General features: G+C 41.0%; 1 protein-coding gene across 7 annotated transcripts in view; it reads left to right on the top strand.

Moving 5' to 3' along the window:
• The window catches only part of plppr2a (phospholipid phosphatase related 2a), a 61,771-nt gene that overhangs the window by 1,326 nt on the left and 37,990 nt on the right, over positions 1 to 22,455 (top strand). For 5 of the 7 annotated variants that reach the window (XM_037088545.1, XM_037088547.1, XM_037088548.1 and 2 more), the window contains exons 1-2: positions 3,351 to 4,857; positions 12,769 to 12,889. In XM_037088545.1, the coding sequence (XP_036944440.1) occupies positions 12,821 to 12,889 (69 nt within the window). In that variant the 5' untranslated portion in view covers positions 3,351 to 4,857; positions 12,769 to 12,820. Of the gene's footprint in view, positions 1 to 3,172; positions 3,247 to 3,343; positions 4,858 to 12,768; positions 12,890 to 22,455 lie in introns of those variants that run through there. The other 2 variants (XM_037088544.1, XM_037088542.1) reach the window with 2 other exon arrangements.

Below are 22,455 nucleotides of genomic sequence, written 5' to 3'. Positions count from 1 at the left end.
TTGTCCATTAATCTGTCTGTATACTTTTCTAAACGATCTAACAGCTGTTAAATACTTTCTTAAGACAATTTAGTTCTGTTTAAGTTGATATTTTGTTGATATTAAGTTGATATTTCCATCTTCAATGACTAGTCATGTGTCAGCACAAAAGGAAATATATTTTCCATATGTGTGGTTCTAATATAATAAGATTGTAGTTTTTTTTTCCACTATTTGTACCAATTAAACAGTGTCATGACAATATCTTCACCTCGTAATGACACATAAATATGACAAGTAGAGTTGACAAAGGCTCATGTTTGAAATGATTTTCAAATGACGTGCCATATGATGCAAATGTATTATCTATATTACGATATGTTTTGTAATATATTGAAGCAATATCACAGTATATGTCAATATATGCTCATTCTGTAAGGGTGCATTTGTCTGTTTGTTGTTTTTTGTTTGTTTTAATTTATTACATTTTCACATATATCCTGAATATTTAGGGACGGAAAGTGCTGTATACTCAACAATAAGTAGCAATGCAGACAGGCATGATGTAGTAGGGATAATCTGGTATGAGAATTATCATAAATAAGAGCTTTGTTGTGTGTTTAACTGCAGGATTAGCCCAATATCAAGTTGGGGGTCCAGACAAAGGAGAGAAAAGGATAGTGTAGGAATGTGGTGGTCCTTTGTTGTCAAGTGGAGCTGATTAATGATTTGCCCCTGTAGACCACAGCTGGAGCCCCCAGCATAAAGATACAAGGGCATGTGTGTGTGCGTGTGTGTGTGTGGGCCGTGGGGGGTTGTGTTTGGAGAGCTGTGCAGGAATTATGTATGGTGGTAATAGGGGGGAATGTGCATAAGGTGTGTATACGTGATGGGCTTGAAAATGGGTATTCAGGTTATGCACTTAGCTATGTGCCCCATTTTGTCATATGCAGCCTGGACTGTTCAAGCATTTAATATCATGTGAATGTTTGGTTTCTGTAAAAAAAACAAGCAAATCAGATAAAGTGTGTTCATTAGCGAGATGATTGTTTGGATGTAATATTGAATGCAGTAGTTGCAATAGTTGACTATGAGTAATGGTTGAATGGCTGAAACCATCATCATTTGCTTGATCAAATACAGCACAACTTGTTTTAACTGAATGAAAAAAAATGATATATTGCTTTGTTCTAGTAGTGGTGTTAATGACATCCAGATTAGACTCAAAGAAAATGAACACATTTGCAACATGGTGGGTGATGGGGTTCTTTCAGCTGCTGAGTATACTGAGTATATTATTTTTGATCTTGCTCTTGTCTCCACGTCATTGGCCAAACTGCTTGCTTTAAAGCACATCTGATGTTTAACTGACATTGGATTGAGCATGTGAATTATTTACATGATTTGCATCTACTGTGTAGTGCCAATATGCAGTAGTCATATAGGAAGACATCCAACTGTACCAAGAGTCCTGTAGATGGTTGTATTCATGCATGTATGGATGCAGTGCACAGTTTACAAGCATTGCTGCATTCATGGTTGTGCAATGTGCATGAATGGGTAAATGTGTTAATGCATACACAGTAGATACAAGTCACGTCTCGTTGAATAAATGTGTTTTTCTGTGCATGCTACTGCATGCAAGGCAAAGTTTCTGAAGTACCACAAATTCACACAGCTCGGCAAGATCTCTGTCAGATCCAACCTTTATCGTTTTGCCCTCCTATATCCTATGCCCCCCTATATATTGCTTGTTCTCAGTTTTCACCTTCCATCAGTGAAGGACGGAGTTTGGTGGGTGTCTACTGTAGGCTTGAGGATGGTCTAGCTTGCATAGAGGGGGATGGACAGAGAGATGGAGCAGGGTATATGGCCAGGGGGAGAGTAGACCCATGGGACAGGTATCCAATGTGATGTAAACCATAACAGCCCCATAACAGGCAGATTTCTCATTTCCACGATGCTGGGGCCATATCTCATTTGCCCTCATGACAATCCCACTGAGACCAATACGACGCAAGACAGCACACTCAGCACTGGAGGAGGGGAATTTGGGCCTGGTGAGGTGATGATTTGGAGACGATAGAGAATAGAGATTAATTTCATTGACAGGGCCCCAAAAACTTCATAAAGATTTGATTTGATTCCTCCCCGACTCATTGATGATAAAGAATTGTAAATTAGGGATGTTATAAGATTACTTTTATATTTAATCTAAGTGGATTTGGCAATTTTTTTCTTTTTGCTGATTTTCCTTCTAGAGATTGCTTAACACATCAATCATTTCACAGTTTCACACAGCCAGTGGTCACTGTTCTTTCCCTCTTTCTTGATGTATTGTCATTCATAAAATATACATCAGATGCTGTGTGCACATAAAAAGGGCTAGTGGCTACTTATGTCTCTGAGGTAATGCCATATTAATGAAGAGTGGGCGAGGCAGAAGCCACCAGCAGCCTGGCTAACAGAAAGGCCCGAGGTTAACCTCTTGATTCATTTAGCACCTCTGGGTCTCTCTGAGCTGCAGGAGTCCGCCTTTCCTCCAGATAATGTATGCATTGTAGAACATGGTGATACAGTGTATTGATGATGAGGTAGATCAAACAACTTGTTTCTCATCAAAGCTTCTTGCAAAAGGTGAGCAGATTTGTATTTTAAAAATTAGGAACATTTTATTGGCATGTTTCATGTTATTTTTAATTTCTGTAACTCATCCAGTCATACAGTTTGTTACATGAAGGGGAACTGGAGCTGATGTAGGTCAAGATCAGAGTTAACAGATACCTTTTCAACTATTTTGCAATAAGCTGAAGTAGATAATGGCAGTCTTTCCCAGTAGTGAGCATAGTTCAGTATTTACACTGAGAACATTCACCTACCAGCACTTCTAAACCTCCGAGTGCGGAGGTAATCTAGAGCTGTTACTATCTCTTGGGGATGGTTATAAAATAAGAATGGTATGTTTTGCGCCAAAATGCATAAAGTCAGTATGCTTACATGTTAACACTAACCTCCAGACATATAGTAAGTATGTGGTTGTTCACATTTTTGGTTTAGTGTGTTAGCATACTAACATTAGCGCTTAAAACAAAGCACAGCTGGGGCTGATGGCATAGCCCATGTATATTAACTACATAAATATATTTGGTGACCCATTTTAGCATTTCCCACTGTTTCTGTTTTGTCCATGCAGGGTACGAGGCCATCCGTGATTGATTACCGAGTAGACAACTTTTCCTTGCTGTACTCCCCCATCTACTGACGATCATACGTGCTCTGCAGATGAACACACACACACACACTTCCTGTATACACACTGATTGTGATGTTTAATGTAACTCTTCTTATACTGTTGTTTTTTTCAGAGCCTGTGCACCCGGTTGTTGCAGTGTCCCTCGGTACCAGGTTGGCTTTATATAGTTTCGATAGTTTGCATCATTAACATCAAGCTGTGTCAGCCAAATCGTCATTCCATGGGAAGCACTGCATCCTGATATAAACCTGTCGATGTCTTTACCTAGTTCAGTTTTGATCCATCCGATAGTTGTTGACATATTTGATGACACAAAACCAAAAGCATTGACCTCATGAATGTCTGTCAACTAACCAACACTGCCATCCCTTGAAGCATGCTGCTAGTTTGACTAAAAAGCCTTCATCCCATATAATTCCACATCAACCTCCTCATCTTTTGCCAGAACTGCTGTAGGCAATGGTGTCCTCTCTGCAGCTGTCTGGATTATATTTGCCTCGATCCTCTAGAGAGAAGTAAAGTGTCATAACTGGCAGAGTTTTAAGCAGCAGGATGTGCCCTCAGCAGATTCACTGCTGAAGGTGATGTATTGTTTTAATAGATAATTCTGTCATGACCCGCTCTAACTTTTTCCTGCATTCCTGCACTCTCATTCACCTCAACACTGACATAGGCATGTGTGCACAACAAGCGCATGCACACACTACTGTCCAGACAGTCTGACCGACCTCTTTTCCTCTGTTACCAGCTCTGACCTGTGATTTTACATGTCCTCCAGGAGCGCTAGATCAATAGCCATGTATCATTAACCCATATCCAGTGTGTGCAGAGCTGAAGGCACACAGCCAAGCAGTATTCAACACACACACGCACGCACATGCACATATGTAGCTTTCATTTTCTGCCGTAGAGTGCAGCGTCCATCCTTCCTTCCTGTAACGTATGGGTCAGGTTCACGTCCTCTACTTCCATTCACGAAGAGAAGGAGAGGAAAAAGGGAAGGGAGGGAAAGAGGGGGAGAGAAGAGAGAGGAATGGATGGAAGGAGGGAGGGAGATAAGGGGAGAGATGGACAGAGGGAGAGAGAAGGGGAGGGATGGAGAGGGAAAACAACCTTTGAATACAAATGAGCTGACACACATAATGCATGCCCTCCCTCCCTCCCTCCCTCTCTCTCTATCTCTCTCTCTCTCTCTTTCTCTCTCTCGATCACCGTCTCCCTCACACACACTCTTACTCCCTCACACACACATGTTCTTGCCCTCTCTCCATCTCCCTCCGTGTCTCCTCATTGGACCCTACACTGCACAGGAGGTAATTTCAGCCACTTAATTTATTAGTCATCACTGGTTGTTGGAACAAGCTAATTAAAAGGAGGGTGAGTGTGTGTGTGTGAGTGTGTGCATGTGTGGAAGATTTGGAGACACAGACGCTGCTGCCGCCACCGCCGTCTCTCACGCTTTACCGTGGAGAGGGAGAGAGTACAGGGAATAGAAGAAGAGGAGAGACAAACAGCTGGGTGGCAGGAGATATTCACACCACTTTACCAACATCTGATCTGACATGGCCACCGCATAGGAATCTGGTGCCACGGCAACCGTCAGCTTTGGCGACGAGGTATCCGAGGTAAGGAGGGAGGGAGGGATGGATGGACGGACAGCAGGTTTTCTCTCCATGTGATTTGAACAGCCGGTCTGTCTGAGGAGCCCATAAAGAGCAGTCGTGTTGAGGAAGTCACTGTTTTGCATTTTCTGTGCTTTAAGTGGATCTGTTGTTATCTGCTTCTTCCCAGGGTCTTTGAGTGTGCCTGTGGGCGTGTGTGTGTGTGTGTGTGTTGTGTTTGGGGGGAGTGTCTCTCTGTGGTATTCAGTGTTTTGCGGTGGTATTCCCCAAACAGAAGCTCTAATTATCTAGCACTGGGTAAATCCTATTACGTTTCTACTCTCCTCCTTGACTTTGCTCTATAAATAGTAGGGAGGGAATGCCTTATAGGCAGAAGAGTGGGATGTTTGTTGATTATTTGTTACTCAACTCAGGTGTCAGGAAATGTGTATTGTTTGTGGTTGTAGCCTATGTGTGCACAAGAAGTATGGCTTTCTGCCATGCATCTAGAATATACATGTGTTAGTATGATACAGCACATGGGGTCTGAGGTGAAATCCATTTTTGTGATAATGGAAGGGCAAAAAATGGGAGACACATACGAAACAAAAAAAATTCTATAGCAACATGAGAGCTGAGGATTGTGATGCTTTGCTCAGATCGACAGTGACAGCTCTGGGCTGCAGGTAAATGGCCAAAAAAAGGAGAGCATTTCATTCACTGGGCCACACTGACAAAAATGTTCTGCAGTCAAAGTCTTAACTATTCAGGTTATGACAGAGTTATCTCTCTGGATGTGGAGCACAGAAACAGTAGAATGTCTGGCTGACAGTTGGCATTTTAATGCTGCATTGCTGCTGCACCTTCTCTCATGTTTCTACTGCACAAATGTGGATTTATGCTCAAAAGAAGAGGTGACGTTAAGCTCTGCAAGAGCATTGAATGGCAATGTAGAAATAACCATATAATCAGGCATGATCCAAATTGCTTTGTCCAATTAGCCTGTGTTTGTGTGTGTGTGTGTGTGTGTGCGCTCACATGCACAGGCGTGTGTACTGTATGTCCTGGGGCAGGGCGGTGGACTGCAGTGGCAGGAGAGAGGACATATGGCTGCCTGGGTCTCTACCCCTTGACTGGAGTCCTCTGAGCAGCAGAAAATTCAAATGTCCTGCTCGTCATGACGTGTGTGTGTGCATCAGTGTGTGCAGTTGGTGCGTGTGTGTGTGAGACGGTGCTAATTCAACTTTCCCCTCTGCAGCTTGCTTTGCTTCTCTCATCTCCACCATTTTGATTTCAGTTCCATCATGTTTTTATTGTGATTGTGAGACTGTCTCTGTGTTATTGTGTCCTTGGCTTATGTCTTTGTCTTTCTTTGCCCCCACCCCTCTCAAACGACACACATATGTCTATCCACTGATCTGTATGTGCTGACAGGTTGTATTGGTTTTCCTGATTGATTGATGGACTATCAGATTAGGCTCCTTTTCACTTGTCCCCCCTAATCAGATCAGTAACAGCTGGAGTCCCTCCTTTTTTCTACATTAAGTTCATTTTAATCGCCATTATCTTTTAACATTACAGTAATGCAATTCAAGGTGTTCGGTTTGGCCTCATTTAGCCTCTTGTTAAATGAAAAAGATTTCAGTCACTGTAGCTCAAATATCCATGTTGTTTTTCGTGTTCCTCGCTGACTTTCTAACATTTGCTATTAGTAAGGTTAGGTGTTGTTCACAGTTGGAGGGTATGTAAACCCTAAACAGGATGCTTTGGTCACTGTGGCTAACGTTAAGCTAGTTATTCATGATCAGTAAATATCTTTGAATTGCACCACAATGTAAGTTCACTATGTTCTATTTTTACATCTGTTCAAGGATAAGGCCACCCAAAAATGACAATCCAGTCATTATCTACTCACTCCAATACTGATTGAGGGTCAAGTGAATTTCTACATAACATTTCTGGTGCTTTACAGCAAAACGGAATTGCATCATTATTCTAAACAACTGGAAAAGATTGGGATTTGTCTTAAAGCATTTACAAAAACAACTGAAGGAAATCATAAAAGTGCTCCATACAGTGCCTCCAGCATAATCCCCAGAAGTCCCCAGAAGCTCTACACTTATAAATTTATTTGAAAAAAAGTTGTTTACAACCTTTTTTAGCTGAAATTCTCACTGTAGCTGCTAAGTGTCAGTGTGCCGCATGTGTAAGTAATGTCTTCTCCAATATATGTGGGATCTCTAGTATTTTGTATGGAGCTATTTTATGTTTTTGTTTAGTGATTTTTTTCAGCTACTCTAGTTGTGTAGGAAAATGCTACACCACTTTTTGCTGTAAGGCTCCAAAAATATCTTGCGGACTACAAAACGTCATCACACTCTCTGTTGGCATGAAGGTGTAGACAACAGCCCCATTCACACTGCTCTTTGAGTGCGGGGATCATGCACAGATTCTCCGCATCATCCTCTGTGTGAAAGCTTCAGATGCAGAGGGGTGAAATTTCGCTGCAGCTCTGATGCGCCTCTGGGAGTAGTATCTGAGGTGCAGGATAGGTGGGCTGGTGTCTGTGTGGATGGATAAGACATAGGTGCGGAGCCGATCTGATGGTGTTCACAGTCTGACAACTGAAGAGATCCTTCACTCAACAAAATAAAAAAGAAATGCCACGTGAAGCAACGTTACACGACCAAACAACAGTAATGTAGTTACCGGCAGTGTCATTGGCAACTTATATGAGGAAATAAATACTGCAGTTATATGTGGAGAAGTATCTGTCCTCCTTTATGTCCTCCTGTTTGTCCTCATGTCTGTCATGTTTTCTGTCATCCCGTCTGTCCTACTCACTCTTCATCAGATTCTGCCAGAAAAACAGCATCTGTCCCTGGCAAAAAAACTTTAACCCACCAAATGTTTGTCTCCTACCACTATTGTGTTATTGTAGTTACTGTCTTAAAAATTCACAGTGATGGTCAGCCCTCCCAACCAAGACTTCAGTGAACTTTCCCCCAGAAAACAGCATCCCTCCCCGCAAGTGAGAGTCAGACAGCATCCCGTTTACTGATGGCGATTATGTAATTATGTAATTTAGAGCAAAAGATGTAACTTGTCACTTTCCAGGATGTATGGTGGATTATATTATAACTGCATCCATATGATTAAAAACAATCAGTGGGTACATGTTTAGATTAACAGGAGGGCACATTGAAAAAAAAGCCCACAGAGGTCAACATTAGAGCCCGACTGATTTATCGGCGGGCCGATATTATTGGCCGATATTAGGCATTTTCCAAACTATCGGTATCGGCATTTATAATGGCCGATAAATGAATATTTGAAAAATAAAATAAAAATGGACAAAACATCCTCCAACCATGTTATGAGTGTTGGCGTCCACCAGAGGGCACTCTACAACAGGTCGAGTCTGTGCCACCTAATTGACGCACAGGACAGCCAGTCTGAGATCTCTTCTTGTAGGGTCACATGTCACGTGTCACGGGCCACCATGCGTGTGCAAACGCGCTAGTTACTGCAAAACACAGGCAAGCTAAGTGTCCTGGTTAGCGGCTTCAATTGATATCACCAAAAAAAGGGATATAAAAAAATTTGCATTTGTCAAACTACCATCGCTATTCCGAAGAAGGGGAATGTTGACTTTCACTTTCGAGCTGTTCGTAAAAAGTACTACACTGACTTCCCTCCAAAAAGTTAGCTGAGAAGGAGAAAGGTGAGGGAAATAATATCACAGTTAATCGGACAGCAGTTGTTTTTCACACAGCGGAACTCACAAGCAAAGGGAGACACCGAAGCATTATTATGGGTGAGTCACTCTATCATGCGAGAGGACGCTGGCATGAATATCGCCGCTTCTCAGTCTGCAGCAAAACTGTTTTTTTCTGTTGGAAAAAGCAAGCCAAGCTGTCCCTACATGCTCTGGAGCTGTGCTACTAATGTTGAAGGCTGCACACCTGAACAATTGGCTCCATGGACTCACCTTTCTCCGCTGATTAGCCTCGACGATCAGCTGATAGCCTCGACGATCAGCCGTTAGCCTAGCAATGCTAACTTTCAAACCGATGTACTCAATAATCCGTGGGCTGTCCATCATTGTTCCGTTGGTCCTCCCTCCACCACATCCTCAGGGTTATTCACCACCTAGCTCCTTTGTCGCTCTCCTCTACTGCTGTGGTCTCCCCCAGCTTTCGGCGATGCTGGATGGTCGCTTCTCCACCGATGCTGTCGGGGTCTTCAGGTGTTCAGCGCAGGAGCTCCTGGACCTCTGCTGTCACTTCACCCCAGGCTTCATTGCTAGGACTGGATCTCTTGGTCTCCTGCGTCGCTCCCCCGCTTTGTGCATGGGGCCTTCAGACCCAAGTTTGTTTATACGGACAGTGCTATTCCCTCTGTGCGGACTGACAGGCGCTCCATTTATTCTTTGTTTTGTTTGTTTCACTTTTGTTAAGTGCTAAGATGATAAAAGAGGCCTTCATTGAGGCAGCTGACTCCTTGTTTTGGGATTTTAAAAACAAACCAGAAATATTATCATCAATCAAAGTTCTTCAGCTATCAAGAAGTACAGTTACGCAGTGCTGTGAATTAATGGCCGAGCATTTGACACAGCAGCTTTCGGAGTGACATTGCAGACTGCAAGTGTTTCCCATCGCAATTAGACAAGTCTACAGACACCAGCGATACAGCCCAGATGTGCATTTTTATTCGGATGATGTTTACAGATAAGACTGCAAAAGAGGAGCTATTAAAATTACTGCCCATGAAAGAACGCACACAGGGAGAGTTAATTTTTAAAAATCCTTTATTGGTCGGGCTCTAGTCAACATCATGACATGTACCGTCATGCCTCTTATGGTTCCACTGCGCTGGAGTGCTGGATGAATTGATACACACTGGCACGACTATACGGCAAAGCTGCATGGTTCTGTGTGAACATACAAAGGCAGAGAATCCCCGCTGCAGAGATAATGCAGAGTCTCTGTGTATAAAGGGCTAACAACAGACCGGTCATTTTGTTGGGAATTTATCCTTTGATCAAATCGAATAACAGATGTTTGTGGCCACTTGGGGGCAGCGGAGACAAGTTTTGAACACTACATTGGAAGTGTCTCATTAGCATTTATTTGGTGTAATTTCCGACCACCTGGTGAATGTACGTCCACTATTCACTCATTCTTAGCTGAGTTTTTGCTCTCTCCCAGCTCTTTAAAGTAACATCTGACTATTTAGCTTAGCTAGGTTATGAACCAAGAGAGTGACCCAAAACATTACAGTGTTTATACTTTTCAATTAGGAAAATATAAATAGTTACATCCCTCGAGTAACTCTCTCAACACTGATTTTAATGCCCCTCATACAGTACAGTAGTAAGGACAGTAAAACTTTCCATGTTCTTTATAGAGATCAGTGGCCAGATTTTCCATCACTACAAACTACAAACTTGTCGCCCAAGTCAGCACTCAGAAAAGGCTTGTAAGAAAAACTCACTCGCACCAAATGTGCGTGGGACAACTAAGAAATCTGCATACACCAATTGGGATTGTAACAAGCCTTTATTATTCCCATTCTTTAGGTGAATTCATCCCTGGCTTGCTGTCCCACTTATCATTATCATTATCATCAAAAGCTTCTCCACCTCATCTCTGGCCACCTGGGTGTTTTTTCCCAAAAAACTGTTTCATCTTCAGGAGATCCACCACCAACTCACAGCTGAATGCGTGTACTTTCTCAGCCGGTGGCCCAAACTGTGGGAGGGAGTCTCTTTTGTGCTTCTTCCTACTGAGGGTATCAAACACAAAGTTACTCTTCCCATCAGCCTCTAGTGGCGAAGAAACAGGAAAGATTCCTCCCTCTGTCTCTCTGTTTCTATTTCTCTCACTGTTGGTTTCCGTTACCTTTTGGGCATCTCGCACACACACCATGCATACGCATACACACACAGTCCAACCAACCCTCTCTAAAAGCAGTCTTGGTTTGCACATTGCGTTGTTCTGCGGGCTGCTAAGAGCTTGGCTTCATGCCTTATTCATCCCTCAGGCCTATTCTTTCCACCAGTGTAGAAGGAATTAGGAGGAAGAAAGCTCTTCTGCACATAACACACCACTCACCGGCAGAATGGAGGTCAACCTGACAACTTCTCTGAAACAAAAAAAGGTCCTTTTTTTCCTACCTCTCCTCTCCTCTTCCCTTCTCTTCCCTCCTCACCCCTGTGTCTATATATTGTATGTAAGTTCAGAATCTGTCAGATGGTTCAAGATCCATGCCAAGGAGAGTTTGTGTACTAAGTTCAGTGGTGGTATGGATGAAAATCTTGAGGCCAGATCTCGCCGAGCACTCCCACTCCCACTCCCACTCACTTTTGAGGCTGTTTGCAAAGTGTGACAACAGGGATCACACTGTACACACTGCTGGCAGCTTTTTTCCTTTTGTCCTCCTTAATACAATGTTGGAGCCCTTGTCCTTTGTGTGTTTAATGTGTGCTTGTTTACTCCTGTCTTCTTGTTTTTCTTCCATTTATAGTGGAAATACAGTGAGGCATTTTAGGAAATACACATCTGATTCTGATTGAGAATGAGATGTGAAGCTCAATTCCACTTGCATTAAATATGAAGCTACAGCCAGCAGCATAGTAACCTAGCTTAGCAAAGACTGGAAACAAGGTGAAACAGCAAGCTGGCTTTGTCCACGTACCAGAATCTCTTAAGGCTCTAAATCCATGCAAAAACTTCATACTATCATAAAATGTTTGCTAGCCATCCAGTTTCCTATGCTGGAGTCTAAATGTCTCCACAAAACAGAAATGGAATGTAGTCAGTCATCAAATCAATAGTCCTTTGTGGGATATGCCATACATCTTTTGAATAAACTGTAGAGAGAGAGCAACTTACGCCATCTAACTTCAGGTTTAGCACTTTGCTAACGTGAATTGAAATTAAATATTTCAATTGGGCAGCTTGGTCATGTGACTGATGGCGGTGGCTAAACAAGCATTACCTCTAGAAAAAATATTACAACAGAGAATTTTGTTGTCTTTTTGAAAAACATTGAGTTGTGCTCTGGTCTTATTTATGTAGTCAGATAGTCTTTGCCCATTCCTTCTGTTAGCTGTAGGAAATTCATCAGTTTTGTTTTGCACCTTTACTGATTACCTACAGTAAGTTAGCAAGGCTTTCAAAAATGTTCCTGATGATGCCTGTTGTTGTCTCTGTCACATGACAAGTTATAGTTGTCTGTCTCCTATTGTGGCTGGCTAGTGCTAGGATGTTCAGCTAATATATCACTAAATAGCCAACCAATTTATATCGGCAGCTAGCTCTGCAAATTATCTTCACTCGGCTGCCGGTGCTACTTATTTTACAAGAACAAATGAATATATTTAGCCTTTAGTTAAACTTGTGAAATATAGATTGTAATAATTTACATAGGTACATACATAGTCAGATCAAAAAGTGTTTTGTTATTATGGTCAGTAGATTATTTCACCTGGCACTGTTATCATTCAATGAAATGCCAATCACAGAGAGGTAGATTGTGAAACAGTTGACAGAATTTATTGCAATTATTTTTGGTCTTACACCTCGGGGGCAGCTTAAAAGCATTATCAAAATGAGTAAAGGTGTTTCAGTGACTGCAACAGTCAACTGCTGAATGCACATAGCCCCCAGTGCAAAGAAATGAGTTCAGTTTTTGTGCATGTTTTAAATATTCATGGATGTATCATTTAAATAAACAATAAAAATGGCATCACAGAAACAATGCACTGAATAGAATTCAGCTGTGCCATGTCAAAAGCGAGATGAGGCATCAGGGAAATCCTCAGACCTATCCAAGGCTCATTTGTACAGATTGGATTCCACTTAATCTCACACTCTGGACGTGACCTCAGGTTGGACAGTGGACTAACCTGACTTACCCTCTTTCCTTCAGGTAAATAGACAGAGAGCCAGACAGAGGGACGTCCACAGAAACAGAGAGAGGGATGGCATCGGAGGAGAAGCCAGGTGTAAAGAGCAGCAGCTCCATCGTCCCCTGTTTCCTGTTTGTCGAGGTAAGAGACATGAACCCGTTATCATATTGTTCACACTTGAGGGAGGTAAACTTCTCGCCAAGACTGTTTTTTAAGTGGAAGGTTGTTGAGACCTGGACAAATTATCTTACCCTCATCCTTTTGTTGTGATATAATAGTAAGTGAGGCTTACTGAGCTACGTCTTGATCATATTTGTTTCTAATTCCTGTTTCTTTGGGCTTTGACTTGTGATTTATTTCTGTGATTGCCTTTTTAACGGCTCCGATATTTGACTCTGTGTCTAACCTCCCGTTGGCCCATCGTGATGAACTTTCCTCCCTTCACATCTCTACAATCTAAGCCTCAGTGGTAAATATTTCAGGCCGAATAGTAGAGTTTGGGACCACTCAGCAAACACGCTCTCTGTTCCTGACATTCCCACTCAGTGTCACACATCCCGCCCTGTTATAGCACCAGGGGCAGCTGAGGCTTTGTAAAGTGTCAACAGTTGTTCTGTGGCATGTTGAGTGTTTTCCAGCGTATTTGTCAACTGCATGATTCATTGAGGTGGTTGGAGACGTCACAGCACAGACAGAATGGATTTTCAGCATCTGCACTGTGGGCTTAGGAGCTGTGTTGTACAGATCATGCCAAAGGTCATTTTCTGTGGCAGACTAAGAACGCTCAGAGAAACACAATACACACACACACACACACACACCACTGCATCCCCTGTGGAAGCGTGCTCTGCATTGTTTACGCGAGAGCAGTCAGGCAGATGACTCAGAGGGCAACAGAAGTCCTAGGACTTTCACCAAATTGTAACTGAGGTGGAGAAAAGCACAGACTGGTGAGCTAATCAGACTATTTGTAATTAACTTAGACAACCCAAGCAGTCAAGAAGCTTGTTGGCTTAAGCCAATCTCAGCTTTTCAGCCGGAGTGCCCATGCATTCAGCGCATTGTTCTGCAACAGATTCAGACAGGAGAAGCTCTTTCTGTTGCATCATTGCATTGCAGTTAGGTCATAATGTGATGCGGATATTTCGGATTTACATGTTTGGATTCGTTTTTTTACAGCATACGTTTCGCATTGTGTCTTTGATAGTTTTGCACTGTTTGCAATGTAAACTTGCTGCGTAAATGAATACATTTTCAGAATTAATTCTAACAAATATTGCTAGCTGCTGAAGTTTGGAAGCTGATTTGGATCATTTTCTAAAACAGTTGCATCAGCAGCTGTAACAGCTGCATATATAGGCAAGAAAAGGCAACATTTAAACTGTGACTGCTGAATACATGGGGCAAGGACATGGCATCCGTTATACTCAACAGACCCTGGAAGCCACATTAGGTGGCGTAGCCATCAAACTAGTCATGTCTATTTTTACACAACTCGTACATTTGTTTTTTTCTTTACACCCGGCTCCGTGGTTAACAGAGCGAACTTGTGGTGTTTTTATCGCACATTCCATGATCCTGTAGTTAAAACAATCCAGGTGATTAATTCAGAAGCAGTTAATAGAATAGAATCACTTTATTTATTTATTTATTTTTTACTTTTATTTATTTATTTATTTATTTTTAATAGAGCTTATGCTTCAAAACCCTGCATAACCATCTGTATTATCACTTGAGAGACACAGAGAAGCTGCGCATTACAAAAACGGACTCTGTATTACATCAGTATTCATACCCCTTCTCCAAGTCATAACTCAGTAAAATCTGAACATATAAACAAAATACAGATTCAGTGTGACCTACGTTGTCCAGGATATCACTTCAGATGTCCGTCATCTATTAATCTGCTTTGAGGACTTTTTAAATGAATCCAGAACGTGTCTGAGAGTCATCACAGTCTTTTTTATGTTTTCTTCAGTATCAAATTAATCCAGTGACAGCTATACGCACACTCTTGGGTACATTGGAAATTAGAAAGGCTGACAACTAATTTGGCATACTTTTAATATTGTCAGTTTTCTAAACAAATATACATGACATGGGAGAAGTCCACAGCCAACTGAGGTAGCCTTTGACAGCATTATACTTCCTGTTAACATCCCTCCAAAATCTACTATTTTGTAGTTTTGAAGAAGTAGGAATGTTGCTCAACAAGTAGTAGTAAAGTTGCCATTTACCTGAACACCCCAGTGAGTCTTCACTGTCTGCACTGTGCCTCGGCGTGTCTGCACCCAAAGGACAGACCAGAATACAATAGTTACACCAACCTGCCCCACCCATGTGAGCCTGTCTGTGTTCCTCTGGTCCCTTTGGTTATAATACACTGTAAAAGCTCTCCATTAGTCCTCTCCGCCATATGCCTCCCACACATCAGCTCTGGGCCCTCAGGTCTCAGTCAATTCCCTCGCTAACTCCAAATCTATGAGAGTGTGTCTGTGTCTGTGTGTGTATGATAGGGGAGGAGAGAGTTTTTCTCTCTATTTGTACTGGGATGGAGAACCCTAGTAAGAAATCAGGGCCAGGGAAAGGAGGCCAACAGCTGTTACCTGTAATGGAGGGCAGAGAATACTACTGCTGGTAGAGATGACAGCATGGATGTTGAGGGAAGCCAGAGATGGAGCAGGTACAACAACACTTAATTGCTCCTGCTAACATTATTGACATAAATATGCATGCTAATACTGGGCACCTTATAAACATGATATTGTTATCATGATGTGAGACTATATATCTAGATTCTATCTAAGATTTTGGATATCATTATATTGTAATATGGCATTAGTGTAGTCTTTAACTGGTGTTTAAAGGCTGCACTATGTTAAACTGTTGCAATTTCCTGGACTCACCAGACTGTCATGCAAAGAGTGTAGAAGGCAGACCCAAATGCAAAAGAGAAAATATTCAAAATAAACCACATAGGTTAACAGAGCAGACAACTTGACAAATACTGAAGTGAAAATGGCAGGGCGGGTGTGGGGGGAAAATCAGGCTGGGAAGTGGCAAAGGACCACAGGAGGGATGGATTGTGCAAACTGCAAAAAGACCACGACAACCCAGAAAAAACAATAGAAGGAGGTAGCAGTGACGGGAGCATAATGTTCTACTTGTTCTACTTGCCTTTACCGTCTTAGTCATTGTATACACATTACTGATTGCTTACCAAATATCTCACCATGTTTATATTTTTGTCAAAGTACCAACACTCATCTCCACAATAAATGAATAATAACATTATATTATATAATATAAATGATATTATTTAAGAGCCACATCGCCCAGACCTAATTCATATATACATTCCAGTAATTTAATACAAGCAAATAATTTGAACTTCATATGAAACAGTGGAGAAAGTGGAGTGATATGTGGTATCAACCTGGAACAGTACTGTTTGGAAAATTACACACAAATATAAAGTAGGGTTGCAAGTTAATAGATCCATCCATCTGATTCCAGCGTGTTAAATGTGAGTATTTTCTCATTTCTTTACTCCTCCGTGAAAGCAAACATCTTTGGGTTGTGAACAAAACAAGCCAATAGAGGACATTATCTTGGGCTTTTGGGAAACACTGATCCACATTTTCAGCATTTTTTGACATTTGATAGACCAAATCAATCAATCAATTACTTGAGAAAATAAATAACCTCAATGACAATAATGGTTAGTTGCAGTCATTGTTAAAACACTGGAATTACACCAGCTTTGGAAGTGTTGGACAGAGCTGAAGTGATTGTTCACCCTGCTCCATTCTAGGCAATGATAATGGTGGCAGGCTTACTGTAGAAGGCAGGGTAATCCAATTTACTTTGGACAAAACTCATTATAATCACAGATCTAAAATGTCTGCACCACTACTACTACTCTGCTCTGCATTTGGAATCAATCTGGCAAGTGGACTCATGTTGATGCAAGTTGTAAATCAGGCCACTGACTCACAGTATGAACTGGCTTCGGAGGAGTTGATCTCATTACTGATGCTGTTGCGAAGCAGACAGAAAGAAACATCACAGATCTCTCTCTTGTTCTTTCTTCTTTGTAAGAGTCCAATTTACATTCAGGCATCAAAGTTTCAACAATGGTTTTATAACTCTGAAATCTGGAATCTCATATTGTGAGATGCTTTTATATTCGAAAGATACACCCCCTCATTTACACAGCATTATTTCCATGCTGTGTATCATGTCCCTGACCTGAAGAAACACTGTTTGATGTTTGATGTTTCATGTTCAGGTAAGTGTCATGATGAGGATGGTGCGATATAGTTTTAAATAAGTGAACAAATGAGAAAATACGGTTGTATGTATTAATTACTAATACATAAAACCCTATGTTAGTCTATATCTGAAGCAATGATGTGTTACCTCTTAACAAACTGAAGAGGCGAAATTGGCCAAGTGAAACTTGCAGATTTTGGCACTCCATTAAGCTACATCTCAATATTTTTGTGCATTTGATCCATTTGTTTACTGAGCTTTACACCAACACCCTGTTTCATCCAACCTTCCAAATCCTGGATAGGTTGCCAGTCTGTTGCAGGCCTACAAACATATCCACAATCACACCCCCCATGGTGATTCATTGAATACACATCACAAGCACCCTTCTTCTTGCAAGAAAGTTTGCCAGTGCTTCTTGCTAAGCCACAGAGCCACTCTGCTGCCTTAAACAAGATTACTATTATTGGCTGCGAGGTAGTCTAGTGGAAAGAGCTGTCAGCACTATAGTGAGAAGTTTTCAGGTTTCATTCCTGGGCCTTTATGCTATGATTTTATGTGGCCTACTTGCTGGATAAAGCCCATAGCCATAAACATGAGTGAGAAAGATGGTCAGTCTGTCTGTGTTAGCCCTGTGATGGTTACATGAGCACATCCTTTGTCCTTGTGTATGCTGGTGTAGGTTATGTTCCATGAGACTCAAAAATCTTGAAAACCAAATTGAAAAGTCATAAATTATTCACATAAAAAGAGTGAATGATGATTATTAACAGCTTGTGACATGCTGAATCACCACAGCTCTGACTGCAGAGCTGCTAAGTCAGTCAGTCAGGGAGTGAACTATTAATATGTGAACACACAAGCTTTTTGCCAGAAGGCATTCTGGACTTGACAATAATTTGTGTGATGTAATTTAGTGAGTAGCTGTTGACATTTTGAGGAATACAATTCTTGATGAGAGCTAGATGAAGATATCGATACTCTAGATTGATACACTGTTGTGTGTATGTAGAATGTGTAAAATATGTGGACCCAGCCAGCTGTCAGTTTGCTTTGTTTGGCTTTTAGACTTGAAACCAGAGCCTGACCAATGTTTTGGGCTGATGCAAATACCAATATTAGGAAGTAAAAAATTGGGATTGATATACAACGGCCTATATATAAAAATTCTATGCAATGATCACTCAAATGTTTTGATCAAACATTTTTGACTGATATAAGACGGAGGCAAGATGTTACAGTTCAACAACATGTTGTTAGAGTGCACATTAACGGTGCATTGAAACTGTGAACTTCATCAGTAATTTATTGATCATAAATGATCCCAAGCATCTTTCATCTGGATTATAATCCCTAAAAGCTGATACCAATCTGTGACAGGCCAGTATTCACTGCTAACTGAGATGTTGTTGAGGCTGTACTGGAAATAGAGAAACTGCTGGGGACTGCGCATTGGTTCAGTGGCCCATTACTCCAAAACCCCAGTCAAATGAAAAAATATTCTATTGGACCAAGAGCCTAGATGTTTGACAGTCCATTAAAACTCTCCGAAAACCTTGGAGTTAATTGGAGTTATATGTGCAAAAGTCAAGTTAAATCTGCTGTCATGGTAGTGATAATAAAAACTTGGAGATCAGTCACATTTATTAGGTTTGGGAAATAAATCATGGTTGGTGTTAAAATTAGTATGTTTGTTATGTTAGATAAGTTACAAGTGCAGGTTGGTGATACCACAACAAGTATTTGTGGAAAAATGTTCATGCTTTCCAATCTTAAGATTTCCAGTCATTATTCTTAGCTATGCTAAGTGCTTGCTGGCTCCAATTTCACATTGACGGGACATATATGAAAGTGGTATAGATCCTCATCATCAAACTCGGCATGAAAGCTAGACTTATAAACTATTCCTTTTAATTATGATAAATGAATGAAGGATCTGATTTTGCCTGTGATGATGAGTAGAGATGTGCCTATCAGCCATGTCCCTCCATACCCTCAGCATCGAATGTGTGTGAGAAATGTGACAGCGATCCTTACCAAGCCAGAAGGACCTGCTCTTTTATTTAGCCCCACACCTCATCAGCAGTTACCATGGAAACCAATCAGCCAGACTCATTCTCCATCTCGGCTCTTTCTTCTGACTCCTTTCATCCTCCCTGCCCTAATCACAAGTCACAACCTTTTCTATCAGCGCTACCCACTCAGCCATCTTGTTCTGTGTGTCTTTCCTATTCCCTGCATTTTGCTCTATCAGTTCCCTGCAACATCATCTTTTGCCTTGGATTTTTGTGCAGATCTCTCCCGGGCCATATCACCTTTCATTAATCTCTGATCAGTCCTGTTTTATTGTGTACAAATCTAGAAATTCATCTCCCTACCGCATCTAATTAAATTCTACAATTCAGCTGATGATACAGAGAGATCAATTATTTAACAGTTTCTCCAGTGGAATAAAAATAATCAGTTATTTTATTTACATTCTATTAATGGTTTTCTGTTTGCTGTTTGGACAGATCAAACTGACTTTACTTTCACCCTTAAAAAGAAATACAATTATTCCGTACCATCTGGAGACATGGGAGCAAATCTGCAGTTTAAAAGTAATTTCTGTTTAAAGCTAATCTTCTGTGTGCTTCAGTGAATGGGGTGTAATGGAGAATGCAGCTTTCTATTGTGAAGCGCCTCTGATTAGGCACTTATCCAGACCAGTGGAGGGGTGAGCATAAAACCCTATTCCACCAGTGTAAATACTTTACACAGCAACCCTTCTCTCAGCACTGTGGGCTGCTGCCATCATCATGTGACACACTGAGCAGTTTAATTTCACCTTTTGACCTGTACTAAAAATTTTGTTGCACCATTTACGTTGCGTTTTTACCACTCAGCCTACTGTGATTTAGGACGTTTGAAATTTTAGCTATTTGCAGTTTCTGCCTTTAAAGAGCTATCATTTAGATTTAGGAACATTATGAACATCATGATGAGGGAAGAGATAAGAAGAAAAGTTGTGGGTTATGGATTCTTGCTAATGGCTGAAGGGAGGGTGTGACTTTTCATCCTGGTTTTATATTGGATTTCACCCTTCTCTTTTACACTCTCCAATCTGTTTCTTTTCTGACAATTGAGAAGCATCGTATGTCTCTAGACTAGGGATGCACAAAATATAGTGGAAAAATAAAGTATCAGTCTGGTGGGTTAGGGATAGCGTTGAACTTTGTATTAACAGCTATTTATCAGTATCTGTAGAAGTTCTTGACGATAAATAGATGATGATATGAAACCAAATTGCTTCAGTTAATTTAACACACAGCATTTACTGTTTAACTGTTGCTGGCTGTTTGCACCATGAAAGTTGGTTCACTATTTCACACAACAAATATCAAGCAATGAAATATTAAATCAACAATCTTTCTCACTGCATCTAACTACGTGTATCACTACAGGTTCAGAAAATCTTTTTAAAATCTGTATCGGCCATAACAAGCTGGTAATTATCGAATTATAGAATTATAAAAGAAGTGTTCTTGTAATATTCCAATGCTGCTGTGACAAACAAATTTCCCCGCCTGCGGGACATCAGAGGATTTCTGATTCTGATTCTGAATTAAATGCAAGATGTCATACCCCCATCCCCCTTTCACGCCGGACCTTGCCTAAACGCTTAAATGTGAGGCGGGGTGGTTACACATATTGATTCAGTTTTGGGATTCTAACACAATTCTATGATGTGCAGATCCAGTATCATGTGTTCTTAATCAGGTTAGTGTGAGTGTGATAATTTCCTCCGCCATCATCTAAATCAAACCACATTTAAGGGGCCAATGTCTCAATCCTCCACTGTTTTCCCTGAGGCCCATATGTTTAAAACATCGAGTATATGGATGGATGTCTTACGTTAATCTTATGGACAGAACAATTGAATTCTGCAGATGTTCTCAGCGCTTGCATGTAACGTAAATGCAATCTGTAGTCTGCTGTTGCTTTTGTTTTCTTTGCCAAAGTGCTTCATTACCATTTTTATGCCTGTCATAGTTAAAATGGATTTGTGCAGCATGACTATGTTCTGTTTGTGTTCCCTTTACGTTATTGAGGATGTAGAATATGGAGAAAAGTTGTAGCCATTTTTCCACCAGAGGGCACTGCTGTAACACAACTGAAGCTCCCCTCACAAGATAACAAGTTGTGGAACTTGTTTTGAGCTCTGGAGTGTTTCACATAGTTTTGAACTTGATTTAAGAGTTTTGACAGAACCATCACTAAGTTTTTTCATTGCTTATTTTTTCCCACATAATTCACTTTGACACTTGAAGGGGGGGAGTAGAATCTCTCAAGAGTGTCTGTGCTGTGCACACATACATCCACACACCAAGTCTCACAAGCCTCATTAACACCTGAACGACATGCAGAGATCAGACAGAGAACACATCAGCGTGTCTCTGGCTGCCTCCTCCGTCTTTATAAATAGGCCAGTGTGTTTAATGGTGGGTAACACTCAGCTAGCTTCACACCTGTCACAGGAAGACTCCCCAATCTTACCAACATAGACCCCCCCCACACACACACACGCACAATCACTCACACATAGAACGAGCACTCGGTGAAGAGATTTGAGTCAACACACAAACAACCTCACAATGATACCGGGGTACAGCAAATACACACCCACGCCAATAAAGACAAACATGCCGCCCACACACAGTGTCTCTGAGGTGTGATCAAGCAAATTGAATTAAATGCAACAAGCAGATTTTTCTTTGGTTTCCAGCTGGTAAACTTCATAATCAAGACCTTCTGTTTAATGCTATGTGGCAGCTTTAAATTGATGCTACAATGCATAAAAGAGACTATCAAACCTGCACACTGTTGAATAATAATTTCTTTTCCTTTTCTACTTCTGTATCACTGAAACATTTGATCCTTTACCTCCTCCTGTCTTGTCACCTTTTAATATTTTCCTTTTGTTGAATCTTTGCTTTTACACAGCAGGTCTGTCTGTTGATATGCTCAAGAACTTTGTTGCGTGACTTAGGGGGGTTTTACTGCAATATAATGACATCAAGTAGATCTTAAACCTTTGTGTCTGAGAATCTTTCTGAACCAGTGAGATAAAAATAAAAGTTGTAAAAATTCCCTAAAATTGAAAACCCACAATATGAAACTGTCGCCTCAGATCCTCAGATGTTGCATCTGTTTCTGAAGGCAGCCCTTGTTAAGTTTTGCTCCCTGCAAGCGTAACCTATGGTAACTTTATTTGATTTATTTCTTTGCTGTTTCTGTTATATAACTGTTGTTATCCTAACATGCTTTTATTCTAAACTAAATTTATTATAAACAACAAAAACCAGCTGGAAAATACCAGGATTTACCCTAATGTGCTGAGGCTGGGGTTATTTTATATATTTTTTTAATCATTAAATCCTACGAAAAGCCCA

Source organism: Acanthopagrus latus, chromosome 23 (genome assembly GCF_904848185.1).
Source record: "Acanthopagrus latus isolate v.2019 chromosome 23, fAcaLat1.1, whole genome shotgun sequence".
NCBI lineage: Eukaryota > Metazoa > Chordata > Actinopteri > Spariformes > Sparidae > Acanthopagrus > Acanthopagrus latus.
The sequence above is the reverse complement of the archived record's forward strand: the minus strand, read 5'-3'. Positions and strand labels throughout refer to the sequence as shown.